General features: G+C 37.7%; 1 protein-coding gene across 1 annotated transcript in view; it reads left to right on the top strand.

Annotated features, from left to right (window-relative positions):
- The first annotated feature begins 424 nt into the window (after positions 1–424).
- The window catches only part of mosmoa (modulator of smoothened a), a 38,698-nt gene continuing 17,035 nt past the window's right edge, over positions 425–22,087 (top strand). Inside the window, exon 1 of the mRNA XM_079874517.1 lies at positions 425–1,293. Within this exon, the coding sequence (XP_079730643.1) occupies positions 1,188–1,293 (106 nt within the window). The 5' untranslated portion in view covers positions 425–1,187. The remainder of the gene's footprint in view (positions 1,294–22,087) is intronic.

The following is a 22,087-nucleotide window of genomic DNA, read 5'->3' as shown; positions in this document are numbered from 1 at the left end:
GTATGAACACTAACAATATTGTTCATTTACTTTTTGGCTATTTCCATAATATGTAAATCAATTATGATTAGCCGAGCAGTCTCCGCATCCACATGCTCATACAATAGAAAACATTTTCCAGTGTCTATCTTCATTTTTGTCTGCTTAATATCAGTTTTTTGACATTATTATTTATTTTTAACTTTTTTTTTTTTAATCTGAAATGTAAACATAAGCATTTTTATGGCGATCTCCTGCTGTTTGGACCCCGCTGCTCGTCGTTCATAATACAAAAGGTCTCTTTCTCCTTCGCCCAGAACGCATATATTGTTCATGAACTGTATTTTGAGATTCCTGCCTTCATTAAGTGGGTAATTACAGAAGTGCTGACAGATGTTGATGATGCCCACACACACACAGAGAGAGAGAGAACTGACCTCCTCTAGTCACGCGGAGGAGTCTCGCGAGAGCAGCAGACGACGGCGAGATCTCGCGGGCCTGTTGTGTCTGACGACAGACGTTGCGTGGGGGTTTTCGCCTGATGTCATTGGGAACGACGCGAGAGGAGCGTTTACACCGCCGCTTCTCATGCTCCTGCAGGCTTTCTTCGCGAATCCACGCAGTCGACGCTCTTTCTCCGCGCATTTCGACGAGTTTTTCGGGCACGAACGTGATGCGGTGCAGCTGTGCTCGCGCTCGGCGTCCGTGAAGCTGCGCGCGCAGCCGAGCTGAACGATGGACCACAACACCGTCGATCAAAACGGCCGCTAACTCGTCGCTTTCACGCCTTTTTTGCCGTTAAACCCCGCGATCAAGACTTTATTCGAGATGGATATGTGGACGTCGAGTGGAAGTAGGCCCTCCGGATGGCAAACACACCGTGCGGAGGATCTGTAGCCTGTTAGCAAGTAACGGTACGTTAACAGAAGAAGAAGAAGCCCGCAGTGTGTGATGAGGATGAGGATGATGGGGCATCAACTGTCAGGAGGAAGATTAGACACACAACCTGGTCTTTAGGGATCGTGTGTTTCCTTCTACAAATCTGCTGGACTTATAGCCATATCATATCATAACACACACACACACACACACACACATATCTATCATGCCTGTAGACTCGAGCAGTGTTGTTGAGCACTGATGATATCTGTGGTGTAGAGAGACTAGCTCAGTTGTTCACTCCTGAGTCTGAGCCCAGGACACCTGACATGGATAAACTCACCATTATTTCAGGATGTCTCTTTCTGGCTGCGGATATATTTGCCATAGCGAGCATTGCCAACCCGGACTGGATCAACACTGGCGAGTCAGCAGGTGAGAGACCAGACCAGATCAATAACTGGACAACTGTGTGTGTGTGTGTGTGTGTGTGTGTGTGATGTTTACATGCCAGCTTTGTCCTCATCTCTTCGGATAATAATAAAGTTCTGGGCTGGCTCAGATTACGTTATAAAGATAGACATCATCATAACGACTCGTTAAAAACATGATTACGGCTCTTGCATCTTTTTATACACACTCGCATTTGGATGTGCATGAACTCCTGAGCTGATAAGCGTTTACTATTATAATGTGTGTTGTTTAATTAAAGCAGAATTTAGTAGAGTTGTGTGTGTGTGTTGAGACGAAATGAACGATTCGATTCACAAGCTTGCGATTCAGTTCTGATCTGGAGTCAATTCGATATCGATTCTTTTGGATATAAATCATCCACAGTGCACTCATCAAACCGCATTTGTTGCCTGAGTTGAGAGAAAATAGATTAAAGACGGTTAATATCATAAGTGTATCACTTATAAATCATAACAAAGCGATTTATTTGGATGGGAGGCGTTTTGCGAAAACATATCACAGACTAAAACATCAATTCTTTGGATTTAAAGGGATAGTTCCCCCCAAAATTAAAATGCTGTCATGAATTACTCTCTCATGTCGACTATAGTTCATCTCCAGAACACAAATTAAGATATTTTTGATGAAATCTGAGAGATTTCTGTCCCTCCGTTTACAGACTACGCAACTACCACCATTACAGATATCCTCATCTGTGTTCTGAAGATGAACAGCACTTTCATGTTTGACTGAACTAACCAATATACGTTTATCAGAATGAGGATCGATTAAAAAGCAAATATCGATATTTTCAACCCAGTCTTAATATTTCATTTCCAGGCCTTGAATACTCGTAGAATTGGTCTTAAAGTCTAAATATGTTTTTGTTTTGTAATGAAATATTAAAGCTTCATCTTTTTTTTTAAGCTCATTTAAAGATGCGTATAAAAATATATTCTTAATCTCAGCATTATTCAACATTTTGTTAATCAATAATAATAAAAAAAATTCCCCATATAATCATGTTTTAAAATCATTATCCAGTAATCAGGAGCGACCGAAAAGGTCACAAGAATTGCATCATGATTCTTCAGTTTATTTAAGCATGGATATTGTAATAATCTGACCAATACTTCAAGGCTTTATATGAAGCTCAAGATAAGTCATTCATTCAGCTGGCCTGTGTTAATTATTGATGGGTGTTATTTATTAGGACATGTAGACGGTTATTATTAAAGATGTAAAGATGCAGGTCTTTACGTGTGTGTGTGTGTGTGTGTGTGTGTGTGTGTTGATAAACAGCTGCTCTTTGTCCAGCACTCATGACTGCTCAATAAGTGGGTCATCAGGGGTTCAAGCTCAATCCTCTCCATTCACTGAGAGTCACTGGCCTCTCACGCCACACACACACACACACACACACACACACACACACACACACACACACACACACACACACACACACACACACACACACACACACACACACACACACACACACACACACACACACACACACACACACACACACACACACACACACACACAGTCTCACGCTGCAGTGCTGAATCAGGTGTCAGAACACACACTGCCATGTCAAGATATTCCTTTGTGTCCGTTTCAGCACGCGATGTTCAGCGCACGCTTGCTCTCGGCTCACTCAGCCCTCATGACTGGGCTTGCTGAGGGTCTGGAGTAGGTGTTGCTGTCCCATAGTTATGATGAAACCAGAGGCGAGGACAAGTTATAGGACACACACACACACACACACACACACAAATTAGCCTATGTTTTTCATAAAGTACATATTGTTTTTGTGACATAATGATCCACATCATTATTATGTAATTAACAATTAAGCACATTAACCAAACCCACACCCCAGTTCTGTAATGTGTCCAGGTGTATAAAAAAAAAAAAAAAAAAAAAAATATATATATATATATATATATACGTATATATAAATATAAATAAATATATATATATATATATATATATATATATATATATATATATATATATATATATATATATATATATATATATATGAAGAGTTCAGATGCAAAAGCCTCTAAATACCATCTGAAATTTTCTTCTAGAATGATAATTTTTATCAAGCTTGTATATTTAAATTCAGTAATTTCACTTAAATGGCAATGAAAATTACCTATTAATTGTAATTTAAGTGAAATTATTGAACTTAAATATACAAGCTTGATAAAAATGATCATTCTAGAAGAAAATTTCAGATGGTATTTAGAGGCTTTTGCATCTGAACTCTTCATATATATATATATATATTATTTATTTATTTATTTATATATATTTATAATGTTTATTTTAATTAATATTCAATAAATTGGACATAAATGTAAAAAAAAAAAAAGATTTAAAAATTGGCTAAACATGCGTATACTTTAGATGGCAATTGATTCTGCATTCCTATTACAGTATTTTTCACAGTACAGTAAGTAATTGTTTAAAAAAAAAAAAATGACTAAAAAGGAAGTGAACACTGTAACGGGGCACTCAGTATTCTGGTGAGTGTGTGCGCACCGGTAATCATATTTTTTTCATTAATAAAGAAGACAAGGTAACACTAATTTTAAGCGAGCGCTGTGAGAGATCCGTCAAAATAAAAGTCCCTCTTCTAACACACCGGACAATCAGGAAAAACTTTCAGCCGATGCCGATATTTTAAAAATACCCAGGGTTCGAATTATGATTTCATCTTTGTGGGGGTCTCTTTAAAAAAAGGGAAAAAAAAGTAGCCTATAAGCAGGCGCGGTGTAGCTTAATAATGTAATATAAAAATATAAAAATTTGTAAATATAATACAAATTTAATAAAAAGTGTTGGTAACACAATTCAATTTAAATAGTACATTTGTTTTAATTTGTCGTTTAATGAGGTATAATATATGCTGTTAGTTGTGAGTTGTGACTTTTCACGTGAGTAAATAGATAGATCCGAAAGATTTGAACGTGTACTTAAGTGGTCCAGTGGTAGAACATTTGCCTAACGTGTCAGAGGTTCTGGGTTCGAATCCACACTCATAGGTTTTTTTTTTTCATCAAATCCGATTATGTTTATAAGTGGTTCTATATCAGGCAGAGACACGTTTGTGTGCATTTTGTTTTGTAATTTCACAGGAACGAATAGAGAGTCTCCATAACGGACTGAAGCGCGACCGAGTGAAGACTGTGCGCGAGCCACAAACAAACACAGTATCCGCGCCAATGATCGCAGCGGCACTTTTAGTAGTGTGATGACGATCCGAGATCCCGCGAGATCCATGTGTTTGGCATCTTGTCCTATCTTTTAAGTCATGCTACAGTAGTCTGAAGGGAAAAGTGCTTTATTTGTAATTTAAAATAATGGTGCTGATGATTTTTAGAGACCCCCACAGGTGTATGATTTTACTGCTTTCATGGGAGCTCATCCTCTCTCTATAGGAGCTCAGCTCCCACTGGCTCCCACGTAATTCGAACCATGAAAATACCAAATATCGGCCGATATAAACCACTACTTCTTTATGCTGTTATGAAATGAGTAAATGAGTGATGGATCACACAAAGATCTTTCAAACCTTTTAGTAAATTCCACTGGGAAACAAAAACATGTTTTGGCATGCGCATACACACAATATGCTTTGCATTATATTACTGGAGTATAATATGGCAATATAATATTTTTTTTGTATGCTTAACAATAGCTATGTTTCCAACCACCTATTGTGCATTGTGGGATATTGCATAAGAAAATCGCTGGATTGGAAACGCCAACATGCACATCATTTACAAAAAATGCACATAAAAAAACATGCGCACTCAAATTGAGGCGGATACATGTTTATCCGATAAGAAGAAATGCGTATGAACTAGCCTATAATGGAAACACGTTTACAGAATGAAACGATTTAATGCGCAACAAAAAAAACTCACATGACTTTGCCCTCAACAGTGATTGGATAACTGGACGAACCAGTGGACCAATCACATCACAGCATCTCAGATGTTGTTGTTATCCGGTATAATGACGTACGAGAAGCGTCTCTCAGGTTGTGTTCCCACACCAGGCATCATCACGTGAGATCACATGACACTGTGTGTTGCGTTTCATCTGTCCGCTCTGAGACGCATTCATCATTGATGATGGAGGATTAAAGAGACACTCGACTGCAGGAGCTTCCGTTATATTACAGATACTTTACACCGATTCCCAGGAAGTGAATGTTGTTCTCTTGAACACATGCGATGGAGACGCCGCTTTATTCGCTAATGTTTAATGCGATATTGGTTTGACTGTATATAACGTACAGCCAAACCAGCATCTATTCAGACACCTTCGACATTTCTCACATTATCACAGTTTATTCACTATAATGGTGATAAAATATGACAATAACTCAGAGTTATCAGATCAGTTGATATTCACTGGTTTTGTCCGTCCTCCTGTTAGACTGACTCACAGATGAATCGTTGAATATCTGTCAGCTGTTAAATTTAACTACACAATTAGATAATACCAGTTTAGATCAACCGATTACCAAGCAATGCTTCATTTAGTTCAGTCTGTGTGTAAAAAGAGCATTAGCAATTAAAGAAAACACACTTCAGCAAAACATGATCAGGTCAAAGTGTCTGAATCATTTTTGGTCCCAAATCTTTATAAATATTACTGGTAATCCAGTGTGTGAAGAATATTTGGGTATAATATGTCACACACTTTACTTCACTCACATAAATGAACTATAGTGTCCTGCACACACTAGTAGAACCACACATATCTGCATGGTGTCTGAATAATCTTTGGTTTGACTGTAGTTAAAGAAGAAAAAACCTTAGAGATTAACTCTAAATCAGCCAAAGTAGTGACGTAATGATAACAGTCCCGTAAAGGCGTCATGGATAAGATGCTTTGTGTGTTTGTGTGTGTCGGATTGCTCCTTGGATCGAGCACTTCTTAGCTGACTGTTTAGTGCATGTCTGCGTGTGATCAGAGAAGTGAAGGGCTCTTTGTGAGAGACCGTTTCCTTCCTGTGAATGGATGGTAAAGTCATTAAAGTGTGTGTGTGTGTTGTGTGATGTGGTCTGAGACCAATTGAAGCACATAATAGGCTGATCGCACATTGTTTCGGCTCTTCCAGGGAAACGGTGTCTTTGATCCACTTCTAGACATTTTGACTAAACGGTTGCATTGAAGTTTTTTGTTGTTGTTGTTTTGATTTCTGATATTATGGTTAAGAAATGTTCCTGTGTTGATGGGTACACAATGGGTAAGACATTTTCTCAGTGCAAGAAAGCTTGCTGTCTATTTTTTTTTAGTTTGCTATTATTATTATTATTTGAAGACACGAAACCGAAACCATAGTTTGACATTTTTATTTCAACAAAAGTTATTTGAAACATTAAAGTTGACACTTTACTTGAATGCAATTTATGGAAGCTTGTGTCTGCCACAGAATAAAACATTTTAAAAGATAATTTTGACTTTTTATCTCACAATTGTGAGTTTACATCCCGAAATTCTGACTTTATTTCTCAGAATTGTGAGGTAAAGTAAAGATAAAGTCGCAATTGTGAGTTATGAAGTCCGAATTGCAAGATATAAACTTGCTATTGCGAGATATAATCGAGATATAAGACTTTTTTTCCTCAGAATTGTGAGATATAAACTTTTATTACGCAATTGCGACTTATCATGCAATTCTGACCTTTTATCTCACAATTGCGTGTTATAAAGTGAGAATCGCGAGATACAAACATGCAATTCTGAGAAAAATAGTCAGAATTGTGAGTTTATCATGCAATTCTGAGATAAAAAGATGTAAACTCGTAATAAAAAATTACCTCTTTTATTTTTTATTGTGTGGTGGAAACAAGCTTCCATATTCAATAGCCTATGTTTTCAATGTATATAAAATCACTTTCGTAAATCTAATTTGAGGCTGACACAAAAATGGGGACATCTCGTCTTTGACTGCAAAACGCGTCCATTTAGCTTCAGTCCAGAGCCGTTTACAGAAAAGAATGACCCCTCAAAGGCAAACTGCACCTGGCCAAAAAGAAAGAAAAAAACTAAACAAACCCTTGCATGCATTGAAGGGGGAACCCGAGCATATCTAGAGATGGGAATATCAGACATTTATCAAAGACGACTCTAGAAAGAAACAACAAGCACTTGTTCAAACCGTAAAAACACCCTGACATTGTGACAAGTTTTTCACAGCTCGACTTGTTTTGAATGTTTTGAAACCTTTTCTGGAGTATTTTTATGAGTCGACCTGCAGAGACTTGAGTAGAAAAGGCTTGCCTTTTTATAAATCTCACTGGTTTTTGCATGTAATATAGGCTATGCATATAATTTTGCCCTGGGGAGTTATTGGTGTTGCTTTATTAGAAATGTAGATGCGTTTTAAATCAGAGTCTGTGTGTTTGTTCAGCCGAACCGCTGGCAGCTTCACGTGTCGCTCTCGCCACAGCGGTGCTCAGCTGTTTCGTGTTTATTTGCATTTTTGCAGTTTTATACATGTACAGTTGTTTCCGACCACTTCGTCATTTTTAATGTCCAGCCAACATTATCTGCTGGCAATTACCTTTAGCAAACATTTAGCCTCTTTCCTCTAGCCAACATGTGTTCAGTTTGAGTCTTCTCTTTGGCATTGTTGACATGTTTGCATGTGATCTGATCACAGCTGGTCTTCCCAGACATCTGATGTTCAGTGAAGTCGTGCCACGTATATGTGTATAATCTTGTTTCCGTCACAGAATAAAACATTTTAAAATATGTTTTTTGAAGACTTTTTAATCTCACAATTGCGAGTTTATGTCTTGCAATTCTGACTTTATTTCTCAGAATTGCGACATCAAAACCCACAATTGCGTTATAAAGTCAGAATTGTGTGTTATGAAGTAAAAATTGCGTGATTATAAACCCACAATTGTTATAAAGTCAGAACTGCGACATCTAAACCCACAATTGCGTTATAGTCAGAATTGCGTGTTATAAAGTCAGAATTGCGAGATCTAAACCCACAATTCCATTATAGTCTAAAAGCCTTCCTGTAGCTCAAACAGTAGAACATTGGCACTTGCAACGCCAAGGTTATGGGGTTCGATTCCCAGGGAAAGCAAGAACTGATAGGAATCTAAATGTGTACCTTGAAATGTAATGTAAGTCGCTTTGGATAAAAGCGTCTGCCAAATGCATGTAGTCAGAATTTCGTGTTATAAAGTCAGAATTGTGTGTTATGAAGTAAAAATTGGGAGATATAAACCCACAATTGCGTTATAAAGTCAGAATTGCGAGATATAAACCCACAGTTGCGTTATAAAGTCAGTATTGCGAGATATAAACCCACAATTGCATTATAAAGTCAGAACTGCGAGATCTAGGCTAAACCCACAATTGTGTGTTATGAAGTAAAAATTGCGAGATATAAACCCACAATTGCGTTATAAAGTCAGAATTGCGAGATATAAACCCACAATTGCGTTATAAAGTCAGAATTGCGAGATATAAACCCACAATTGCGTTATAAAGTCAGAATTGCGAGATATAAACCCACAATTGCATTATAAAGTCAGAACTGCGAGATCTAGGCTAAACCCACAATTGTGTGTTATGAAGTAAAAATTGCGAGATATAAACCCACAATTGCGTTATAAAGTCAGAATTGCGAGATATAAACCCACAATTGCGTTATAAAGTCAGAATTGCGAGATATAAACCCACAATTGCATTATAAAGTCAGAATTGCGAGATCTAGGCTAAACCCACAATTGTGTGTTATAAAGTAAAAATTGGGAGATATAAACCCACAATTGCGTTATAAAGTCAGAATTGTGAGATCTAAACCCACAATTGCGTTATAAAGTCAGAATTGCGAGATATAAACCCACAATTGCATTCTAAAGTTAGAATTGCGAGATCTAAACCCACAATTGCGTTATAAAGTTAGAATTGCGAGATCTAAACCCACAATTGCATTATAAAGTCAAAATTGCGTGTTATAAAGTCAGAATTGCGTGTTATAAAGTCAGAATTGTGTGTTATAAAGCAGAGCATATGAGCAGAGTGGAGCAGTGAGAATCTCCGCTCATCGCTCACGGAACTGTTCACCCCTCCGCTCCCCTGCTCAAAGCTACATCAGGCCGCTCCGCTCATTATCGCTCAGCACTCAACGAGGTTTGCTTCGCGCTCCACTCAAATCGCCCCCCGCTCGCTCCAAAACATGAAAAAAATCTACATTCTTCAATCAAAAAATCAAACAATCTACAATCTTGCCTTTGGCTTGCTCAGTTGGGGATATTTGGGGATATTTAATTGAATTAATCAATCAACGATACCATTGATCAGCATTACCAAACGTGGACGTTCCACTAGAAACAAACATTGATGTATCGTTTTAATTTATTACTGTGAAGCTGCTTTGATACAACCTATGTTGTGAAAAGCGCTATATAAATAAACTTGACTTGACTTGACTTTAGCTTAGACCACAGCCTTACCTCCTAAAGAACTGAGTAATAACAACATTTTTCAAATAGAAATGTTTTATTTCAAATTACAGGCCTATGTAAGAAGGAATATAGCCTACACAAAAAGTCCTGTAAAATTAAACGAATAAATGGGCCTAATAATATAAATAAAAATTATATAAACAAAAAATACATACATTTTTTAAAAGTAAGTTAACTATAAGGCCAGAATTTTGAAATAAATAAATACTTTTGCGCAACGCGCACGATTAAAATTTAAATTGGCTTCCATACGTGTACACAAACTGCTGTAAAATTAAACGAATAAATGGGCCTAATAATATAAATATTATTACGGACGACACAAATTCGGCTAAATAAAACGAACCATTAGGTCTACTTGAATGAAAAAACTAATTTGTTTGAATATTACGCTATATTTAATTTACATTTTGTTACAAGTTACCATATTCAATTTGCTAACCTTTTGTTTTCTTCCCAGCGAGTTCGCGTAGCTCACGTTCATGTTTTCGAGAGATGTGTCTTTTGAGATTCCAAAATGAATCTTTGCTGACTGAAACGATGTGTCCACATTCGTTTTCTTGTACCACATTATCATTGTTAGTTAGTTATATTAATAGTACACCTGACCTGTATGACTTCTCATTTTCCTTTTTGAAGTAGCCTACTTTTTGAACTCCATTATTGAGCCGAGTTTTGACTGAAAATAGTCTACTGTTGATGACTGTGCAAGAAAGACTGTGCGAAATTGGAGCGGGAAATAAGGCGACGCTCCGTCCTTTTAAAAATGCCGCTCTGCGCTCTGTCCAAGATCCTCCCGCTCCCGCTGCACTCCGCTCACATGCTCTGTTATAAAGTCAGAATTGCGAGATCTAAACCCACAATTGCATTATAAAGTCAGAATTGCGAGATATAAACCCGCAATTGTTATAAAGTCAGAATTGCGTGTTATGAAGTTAAAATTGCGAGATAAGCCTACAATTGTTTTAAAGTCAGAATTGATAATAACAGATAAGTCGCAATTACCTTTTTTATTTTCTTATTCTGTGGCGGAAACAAGCTTCCATATATAGGAGATTATCGGCATCGGCTAGTAATTAATCCAAACTTTTACTGTATGAAAATACTAGCCCAAAAATATGGTGCCATTTCATTCCTGCATTCTCTGATAAAGGGTGCAGTATTGTCTGGCCTGTGCTCTCTCCTGTCAGTATATTTAAACTCATTCCCCTCAGTGCTCTCAGACTCATCATGTTGTTTGACAGGAATGTGTCCGTCTATCCGCTCTAAAATACCGGGAAACTGTTTGAGTGGCTCTTACTGCTTCGTTTCAGCTGAAGTGATGGTGTGTTTGTTGGCTTTTTCTAAAGGAAAGGACAGGAGACCTTCAAACTCTCCCCGTGACGGAGAACCCGAGCGCTCGCAGGCTCAAAACACGAGCTGGTGGTCGTGACATTTACAGAGCGATAAAGCCCTGCGAGCCTTTTGTTCCCGCAGAAACTGTGGCAGTGAGAGGAGGGATGAATCGGGTCTCTGTCATACAGCACAGAGCTTGTTGTTGAGGTGTCGAAGCCGCTTTTAACAGCACTGTGTGTGTGTGTTTGCAGCAAAACAGACTCTAAACCTCCTCCCAGTGTTTCTGAAGCTCTTGCTGATGCAGGGTTTTACACTCGGACACACAATGTTCAAGAGTGTGTTAAACTGAAGGTTGTTTTTAAGTCAATGCACAATATTGTTAATTTTGTCAGCTATTTTTGTATAGCGGACGGGACTAGTTTAACACGGAGAGGAGGGGTAAAGTAATGATTACCAGAGCTTCTCTGTGATTTTAGTCCCGTCCAAATGTGCATCTCAGTAATCATTACGAACAATGTCAGCAAAGATTACGGCGGATTTCAACTTCAGTAAAAAGGTCCGGAAAAATTACCTCAGGTAATGCTGATCCCGTGCGAATAGACCCGCTGTAAATATGTACGTAAATATTCCGTCATTTCCTGTTTAAAAGTAGTTTTCTGTGGTTTTTCAAGTATGGAGACGCTTGAAAAAGCATTCAGTTGCGATCTAGACGCTGGGACGAGTCTGTGGCAAAACTCAAGTGTTTTACACACACCATTCAGATCAGAGAGAAGAGCGAAAGCACTTGTTAGAGGCACGAAACATCTTTTAGCGTTAGATAAGTGCCTATTACCAACACAATCCAATCTGAAGTTAATTAATACATTGTTCGACCGGACATAACTGTTTTATATATAATATAGGTTATGTGTTTGCACACATGATAGCAGGAAGCAACGTAATACACACATGACGACAGGAGTGACGGCGATGCGCAAATCGAGTTACTCCTCCCACTTCTACTAGTTTTAATGAGATTTCGAATTGGCCATTAATATTACAGACGTCCTGTGGTAAAATTACATTACTCCATCTACCCTTGTAAAGTTGATCCCGTCCGAATAGGACTTAAGATTTAGGCTACGTCTGCATTAATCCAGATAGATTTAAAAACTGAGTTTTCATTTCAAAACCATCTTCCTCCACAAAACGAAAGGCCGAAAGGGACCAATTCTGGTGTCCAAAGCATATTCATAATATTAAAAATTTATACTTTTTTAAATGCACTTCATTAAGTGACTCAACTTCCCCCTCTTTAATTACTCATGTGAGAATTTAATTTATTATTAATAATTAATCTTTCAGGAACTATTGAGATCAAAAGTCCCAAAATGTCATTCCGGGTAACTGTCCCGGCTTAAAATCTGAATATAAAAATACGACAAAAATGTAAAAAAGTATTTCAAATCTACTTTGGCATAATTGTATTGATGTTTTCAACGATACCTACAAATATAGTGATAATACTAAGCTTATTTACATTTTTATGACACAAAGACTTTTGACTCCAAATTGTGATTTCTCTAATGTCATTCCTGGATAACAGACATCAATGACCATTTTATGCCATAATGCATTTTGGTATGTCATGTGACATAATATTTTATCAAAAAGAAGACCATGAAGGAGCACCAGAACATGTGCAAAAAGGTCAGGAAGCGTCTCTTAAAATGTTGATATTTTGACCTTTTCGGTCACTGGTGCACTTTGTAGCAATATCATGTGTCCTTTTGGATAACACTAATAAAACATTTATAATGTTTTTATATTAAAAAACAATAATTAAATTAGTTGAAAACCTGCATGGATTTTTTTTAATGCAGCACCAAAAGAGGGACCTAAAAAATGTATTTACCCAGGAATAACAAGTTATTCAGTACATACATTCAGTTATGGCTGATGCATCATGTTTCATTTAAAAAAAAAAATGTATTCCACAATATTAAGACGCTTTGCCAAATTAAATAGTTTTGAAATATTTTTTTTAAAAAAATGCATCTCACGACCCCTTCGTTTTGTTCCTTTCTATTGCAACAGTCAGTCCGTCTTCACTCAAAACAAACTCCATACCTGCATGCTTTGATGCACTTCACTGAATATTGGGTGTAAATACAGCACTTCAGTGATTGGACTAGTGACAGTCCATCCTCTGGTCCAAACCTCTCTCACTTTGGCCTCCTTACCAAGCCAACATAATCCAATTAGAGCAAATATTTAACACACACGCATGCGAAAAGGCCAGAGACCATTAGCAGATGTTTGTGATTGTGAACGCCAGGTGATCCGGTTCTGAGGAAACCCGCTGAGTTTTCTTCAGGCACAGAGTCCGCGCGGTTTCCGGGTTATTTTGTCCCGCTCCATTGAGCTACATACCGAGGAGCTCTTAGGAAAAGGGTTTTATGAAAAGGACTGACATGCTCTTATCCGAACACATGAAAGGAGTAATAAGACCGAGCTCTTGGAAAGTGATGAGGCCGGTCTGTTTATGCCACTGACTCAGAGAAAATAAAGCTCTTCTTGCTGACTCAGTTCAGCATTTCTAGAGCTCCTGCTGCTGCTGACCAGATTTATTTTCTTAATGTATGTCCATGACTCTTACGGCTCATAACTAGTGCTCCACTTATGTGGGTTTTCAATGGCGAATAATGATAATCAGATTGCAGGGTTTCCTATGGTTGATAGAATGTGAGCTAGGATTATACAGTTTATTTAAAGCTACTGAAATGTGTAAATATATTCTGAAGTTTAAAGAACTACTTATGCCACTAAAAATGTTTTAAAACAGAAGCTGGGCTCGTCATTAAGGCTTGTTCAGGATAAGTGGATTTTTTTATATAGAGAATTTTATTTTGCCTGGCTGGAGAAGTAGTCCGATTAAAACATCACTAGCAAAAAGTAACTAGGGAATCACCAAAATGCAGGAATGATTCTGGTTTTATTACATTTAGTGTAAGTGGCGATTGATAACTATGTAATGGACTGACCGTAACAAGGTTCAAAATGTTCTATAATATTCTAAAAATTAAAAATGTGGAGTTTTTATATTTATGACATGATACACTTAAGCAACATGTGGCCAAGAGTGATGTCGTCCTGAATACTATAACATAAAAAAGTGACACTGATTTCATACGACAGTTCAATAAACAAGTTAATATTAAGTCACTTACATTTTAGATCCAATATTGATTGTTTTTGTTCTGTTTCAGCTGCGAAAATAGTTCCAAACAAAGATCACAGTGGAACCATAACGCACAGGAACATGTAACCGCGTTTCATTACTGAATGATTCAGCGTTTTGAACGAATCGGTTGAGTCAAAGATTCAATGACCTATTCAAAAACGGCCTCATTCTTTAATGAATCAGCCGTTTCAATGAATCGTTTGAATAAACGACTCAAAGACTCGCTCATTAAGACGGTCACCTGCCGCCACCTACTGGTGGTTTAGTTTCATGTTTAAAAGTATAATTTTTTCCAACATTTCTTATTTGTATATTCAAAAAATATGTAAAACTCTCATAACTTTTTGATTCAGTTGTAATTTTTCAGTGTAAATGATTTAATTTGAATGGCAGCAGCGTCTTATTGTTCTAAATTAATTTATTGATCAAATTTAAACATTTGAATTGATAAGAGGAATAAATACCCTTTTATAATGGTAAAAGATAAATAAATATCACACAAATGCAGATTTTAATATGTCAAAGCTGGTAGAACACTGATGAGAATATTGCTTCATTGCTTCAGAATAAATTATATTTGCACCACAAAAAAATCCTGTTTTTTTTTTTCCAGGTAAGCAGAGGACAAGCACATGACGAGGCATGTTTTACATTATCTGTTGACAAGGCTGTTGGTAGACTTTGTAACTAACACCAGGGATGCTTGCAAAATATTAACCAATATTAATACTTTCCTCAATACTCATTATTTTTCTACTAAATTTTCACGATTAGTGTTGTTGTCACGATGCCAACATCTCAGTAGTCGGTACTAATGCCTGTAAAACGTATTGGTTCTCGGAGAACACATTTTGATACCATGGCAAAAACTATTGTAACACACCCTCCAACTATTTAAAGTCGCAGTGTAATGGAAGCACTGATGTCTTTTCTTCTGTATCGCTGTACATTCCAGTGAAGCGGATTACTGAAAAAGACAAAGAAATGAAGAGCAGGGACTTAACTATAAGCATCAGCAGGGCTCGAGTTTCGGTGTGGGCTTTCGAAGTTTTGCTCTCTCTTCTCTCTCTCTATCAAAATGCTCAAATTATGACAAAATCAAGCCCTAATCGGTTGTTGATTTGGATGTTAGATCTGAAGATCCACCATCATCTAATCAACATCTTTAAGATGCATTTAGAAAATAGAGTGAATTTCCGTTTCATGATGACTTTAGTTTTAACTAATACATTTCAGAATCGACTTGGTACCAAAAGTACTGGTACTTCAGACAACAATGTGCATGATAAATGAATGCAGATTCATCTCACCTGTAACGAGGCTTCAGTTCTGACCATATTATCTTATTCTTATACTATATTATTTGGTAGTGTTTAGCTATATCAAGTTTTGCTATGATCAAATCTAGGGCTCTGAAACGATTAATCTCGATTAATCGCATCCAAAATAAAAGTTTGTGTTTACAAAATGTATGTGTGTGTACTATGTATAATTATTTAAATACACACACATGCATGTATATATTTAAGAAAAATTTTATATATATATAAAATACTTATTTTTATATATATATATATATATGTATGTATATGTGTGTGTGTGTGTGTGTGTGTGTATTAATATATGCAAAATAATTATACACAGTACACACACACGCATATATTGTGTAGGTAAACAAACTTTTGTTTCGGATGTGATTTATCGTTTCACAGCCCTAATAAAATCTTATGCTTCCACCAGTACATTATCCTCATGTTTACTGTGGGTCCTCCGCGGGCACAGGATCTGTGTGTGTGTGTGTGTGTGTGTGTGTGTGTGTGTGTGTGTGTGTGTGTGTGTGTGTGTGTGTCTGAGAGGATTCGGTGCATTAGAACAGAGCAAGCCTGCAGGTGTGTATCCGGCCTCCGCTTTCCTCCCACTAGGGTTCATAGGGCTGTTTGACTCATCTATACAACACCCATGTTCTCGGAGCGGGACTAATGAGAGAGCGGCCGTGATCAGGAAGCGTTTCCGGTTGTTTCACACACAGGCTGCGAGCAGGAGAGCCGTCCAGAGTGTCTGAACGTGTCAAGCCGCTGTTGAAATGGAGTCTCTCAAAGATTACTGGTGTTTATCTGCCGATGAAATGCAAACAGAGCCCACTCGTTGTGAGAGAAACCCTCTCTTATAGGTTCTTCACCAGTGGCATGTAGCTTTAGAGTAGTCTTCAGTTAAAGGTGCAGTCTGTAAGATTGACAACTAGTGGTCGAATACGGTACTGCAGTCCAATTCAAAATCGTTGTTTCTCCCGCCTCCTGCTCCTCAGACTCGACGGCTCTCACTGGTCGCCAGTTTGAGACACGCAACAGGAACGAACACAATGGACACTGAAAATTGGCAACGTGTATCACAGACCGAAACAATAACAAATATTCCAACCTGGAAACGCACATTTCAAAGTAAAATAACTGGATGTAGAAGTGTTTTTCAGAGAAACGAGTATGTGAACTCGGCATGTTTCCTCAATATATGCAAACATGTTATGGTATTTTTATGCTTTGGTAGAGTGAAAATGTGTCACAATGTGTCAGAAAAGACTCATTTAGCAATAAAATGAAGAACAAATATACTTTTGCAAACAAAGAGTGCTTTACACTCTCAAGACCTAATTCTGCTTCAAGTGCACTTGATAAAACTTGTATCTTTGAGTTGAGCATTTTTCTTCTAGGCCTATTAAACTGTCTATTAAGCAGTCAAATACGAAAAGTAACACAAAACAGTAAATCACAATCAAATCTATGCACACATCAAATCGAAATCGAATCGTGACCTCAAGAAGCGAATCATGAGGCACCAAAAGTTTCCCACCCTGACTAATCAATGTGAACCTATTTGCGACAGACTTGCTGCTCACTGATCTCTATGTATAGATTATTGCTATATTGTCTATATTATAGATTAGTGTTTGTTTACAACATGTTTTAATTTGACACTCTCCTTCATAGTCACAACTCTGTAGCTCTTGTGTCGTCTAGAATTACAAGTTTCCCTCAAAGTAAACATGACTTCATGCTCTCAGAACTTGTAATCACACTCTTTCCGACCAACTTGAAGGCTACAAAATGCACATCTATTTTGACAATTCAAATGTTTTTTGTAGTTTTGTGTTTACATTTCATTTTACATTTGCACTGTCAAAGGATTCTGACTAGAGATGCACCGATTACAATTTTCTGGGCCGATTCCGATTTCCGATTTTTCCTTAAGTTTGACCTGCCGATACCGATTTTAGCCGATTCCGATTTCATTTTTTCTAACCACTTTACAGCACACACAAATATTTATTTTATATATTTTCTGTAATAGAACATTTTACAATTTGCATAGTTCACACACATCTAAAGTGCAGTGTTGTGGAAGAACCATTTCCTTTTCACATTCAATATCCAATAATTTTATATATGTATTTAGCAAACGAAACGCCTGTATGAAAACAGGGAATGGCAATAAAATAATATATAAATAAAAAATAAAATAAATATAGCCTTGCAGTATAAAGACATTTCTCAAAGCACACACACACAGGCCTATTGCAATCACTTGTACAAACTGAATAGTAAAACAAGTTTAAATGGGTACAAAATGTCAGTCTTTGTTTTCTTTTCTGACATAGCCTACTCCAGTTCTTGTTTAAACACACAAATTCTGTGCATTTTGGGCACTTTTTTGGTGAAACCCTATTTAGGCTACTTTCCATCAAAAGTGTGCTTTCCCTTTAATTGAGCGTGAGCAGTGCAGCAAATAGACTCGGCGCCGAAACACGCGCTTCACTGCTCGCGACGCTCCTACTTGAAGCTCACGCGCTGCTCCCGCTCCCGTTGTAAAAGCACTCATTGATTAACATGCACGCCGAAAAAAAATACACGCTTGCGGTCTGAACGGACGTAATTCACGAGGTTTTCTACATGTGCTCCGTGTGCATGTGTGATGCTGATGTTGCGCGATGTTAATCATGCGGCGCCCGAGTGCATTTGTCCGGCATAAAATCGGCATTTGTCAGACTGACCGGCCGGTCGCCGGTTACGGCCGATCACGTGAAAATCGGCCAATTCCGGTCACCAGCCGATCAATCGGTGCATCTCTAATTCTGACCAAGAAATGCATTCGACTCGTCACATTTGCACAAAAAGCGACTACCTGTGAGCACAAGTCTAACTTTGACATTTCTGATTTTACTGGAACATTCCTTTTAAAATGTTAAAATGTAAGTTCTGGATTTGCTAAATAATCATGACCACATTTACTGAATTTGATTGCGGAAAAATTAGTAAAGTGTATCGTTTAAGGACACCTGGTCTGTGATAATCACAAACAGAAGTTTCGGTCAATAACACAATCTGCTGAACTGTGTATTTCTAGTTTCAGCCAATGGCTTCTTGGGAATTTGGCCAAGCTCCAGCGCGCTCTGACTCGCTCCAGGTTTATTTATCCAGATGTGTTGTTGTAAATGACGTTCTTCTTGTGTGTGCATGTGTGTGTTTGGTACAAGGACAAAGTGGGTTTGTGCCCTACGAGTGTCTAAACTAGTTGTGGGTGCGATTCAGACTTGTCTTTCTTTTTGTTTAGTGTACCATAGCGTGCCAGCTGGTTGTAATGATGGCATTAGACATTGAAGTTGTGAATCAGCGGGGGATTGGTGGGTGCTGGGGGAAATGTTTACCGGATGCAGACACTAGTCTTTATCAAGCTCTTTAAAGGCTTTCTTCCCACCAAGACAAAATGCTTCTTTCCCATCATCAGACTCAGGCTTAAACTCGAAGGTCTGTTTTACATTTGCAGCGCTGTAACGGATGGATCATGGTGATAAAGCTTGAGTGTAAATCAGGTTTCTTGCATTATACAATGTGAAATCCTAGTCTAGCGCTTGTAATGCAAATTAACTAGTTTTTTGTTGCCCGAAGCATAATGAGTACACGTGTCTTATGATCTAATTGATTTCATAGTGCCGTCTATGCTGAACATAATTTACTTTTTAACTTTTTTAACTAAAAGATACATCAGGTAGTTTTTCTCAACTTAGAAAGTCAACAAAGCTAATGTCTGTTGCTATTTTACCGTGTTCGGGTCATTTTGACCCGAAAATACTAGTTAATGTTATCGCATTGGACTGAAACTTAGTGACTAACTACTTCTCAAATGTTTTTTTGACAATTTGGGGGGGGGGTTGTCGTCACCTTGTTACTACACTTGTGGTGTTCCTGGTCAAAAATGACCGGCCTACAAAAAAATAGCTTCTAAATCACTCATTATACTGTATTATCACCCAATATTGGATTCAATCTTTTTGTCAACTTGTTTTCTTTCAATTAGGACTGGTTTTATATTTCTATTTGCATCTGATTAATCGTAGGCAGTATTTATCTGAGAGTAGGCATCTAATTTATTTAGTTAAAAAAAAGCATTTTTTTGTTCAAGGGTTTTGAACACAACCTGAGGGTTAAAAATACTCTTATAACCAAATGAACTGTAACTATCAAAATGAAGGCATTGAAAAATTGCAGTTGATGTCTGAGGATCAACTAACCGAAAACTCAAAAGCTGAGAAATCTTCGTTCAACAATGGAAAAACAGTAGCGCAGTACAGTCAGCTGCTCATTATTGCAGAATAAACACAATGAACCCAGAAGTGAATTATTGTCATATATAAATGTAACATTTTTGCCAAAATCAGGCAGCCAAGCGAATCTGTTATATTTGAATCAAAGTATATTTGGGTCGTCTTGGTATAAACTAGGGATGCTCCGATCGATCGACCGCAGATCGGTACCGGATGATAATCTCGTTCTATGATTCAGTCGGTAGTCACGAAATTTTGCCGATCTCACAAACGGATCGCAATTTAACGATGTAAAACCGTAAAAATTCGCCGCCAACGTGCATGTGAACAGTATGATGAAGCTTTAGCAGCATGTCCTGGTTTGCAACTACGCAAAATATTAGTGAATCATAGGAAATCGCGCATTTTTATTTAGAGCGGGTTGTCTCGATTCAAACGAGCCGACACACAACATACCATGATGCGTAGATCTTGGGAAAATCCTCACGGAGTGACTTGCCATGGTGACGATAGGACTTTCGGGATCCGATCGCATCGCGCAGTTTTTTCCAACGTCATTTGAAAGTTTGACCATTAAAAAACTGTTTGATTTGGTTTAAGCTTGGATTGGATTGATCGCCCAGATTGACAGGTCTTGATTTACCATGCGCCATAGAATAGGAGCAACTTGTATAAAGTTATAAAAATACGGTGGTTACCCCGGTTACTATGGAACAAATCACTGTAGCGCAACATTCTATTGTGTTAATCAAAAAACGCCAAATACAAGAGAGCCCAGCTTAGGACTTTATTATACAAGTCGTTTGAACTACGCTATAACGACCATTAATATATTTTAACTTATATGTTTCATATACTAGTATACAACCAAAGCTAGATTGTGAAATTAAACATTTCTCGTTCTTAGTGTTTTTTTTTTTTTAGTTAGCTTAGATAGTAGCATAGCATACAGCTATCCGAAATGATTCGAGATAACGTTTTTCTCACCATCTACGATATTTAAAAAAAAAAAACCCGAAGAATTAATTTAAGACATGACATGCTTGTAATTAAAAACAAATTATATTATGCCTTATTGCTTAATAACAATTAACAATGTCAATGTTATTTCTTTCAGGAGAAAAATAAAAGATTATTGCATGAGTTAAAGTTTGATTGATTACATTAAGAATCGCGAGAGCAGCTTTAGATCAGGCACACCACTGGGGTCCTAAGCTGGGACCCATCACTCCAGTGGGACTCAACACTTCACCACACCGGTTCCAGATTGTTCCTCTGATATTCACTGTCAATTAGTAAAGGAAAAAGTATGATCGTGAGTGGCAGCAAGTTGTAGTTTTTACAGCATGTTGACCAAATGTGCAAATCTTGGCTGGTTTTAATCGCAGTGCGATGGAAAGGAGATTAGCCTAGTACACAAAATTCCATATTGATGGCAGAAAAATGCATTAAGAGCTGTTCATTGAAATTAAAATGTTTAGCGCACCGACATTTCCCACTGAATATTCTTCTTCTAGTGTGAACAGGCCTTCAGGGATCACTTCCAACCAAGTTCAACAAACTCAAATCGGGATTGTGCATCTGGGAATTTCTTGTCCTGTGTGTCCTTCACATGGATTCCCATTGATATGACTTAATTTCATCCATATAATTTCACTGCACACAGGTAAATGTGAGCGGACCTTCAGGGCTTTCAAAGGGTCTTTGGTGCCAAGTCCATAATGAAATAAGAAGTCGCTGTCTGACTAACACACTGCTTTTGAATGCTGTACACACACACACACACACACACACATGTTTCCAGTGTAACGGCACAATTCTTGATGCAGAATCAAAGCGTCTCAGTAATTGGCCGTACACGAGGACCACTTTAGTCAGTGTAGCTGAACTGCGTCAAGCTTCAAAGCATTGTCTAACTAGCAGAGGTGCTGGGTTGTTATCATGTTCCCGGTGAGTGGAGTACATGACAGGATTTCCTCTGTTCTTCCATGTCCAGGATGTTTTCCTGGTGGATTCTCCACGATCCACTGCCTGTTTTCCAGGGCGTAATGTGAATTCTTCCTGTATGTGTCCTCTGATTCAGTGATGTGATTTTAA

The sequence above is a fragment of the Squalius cephalus genome (assembly GCF_949319135.1).
Source record: "Squalius cephalus genome assembly, chromosome: 1".
Classification (NCBI taxonomy): Eukaryota; Metazoa; Chordata; class Actinopteri; order Cypriniformes; family Leuciscidae; genus Squalius; species Squalius cephalus.
This window is presented reverse-complemented; position numbering and strand designations above follow the sequence as displayed.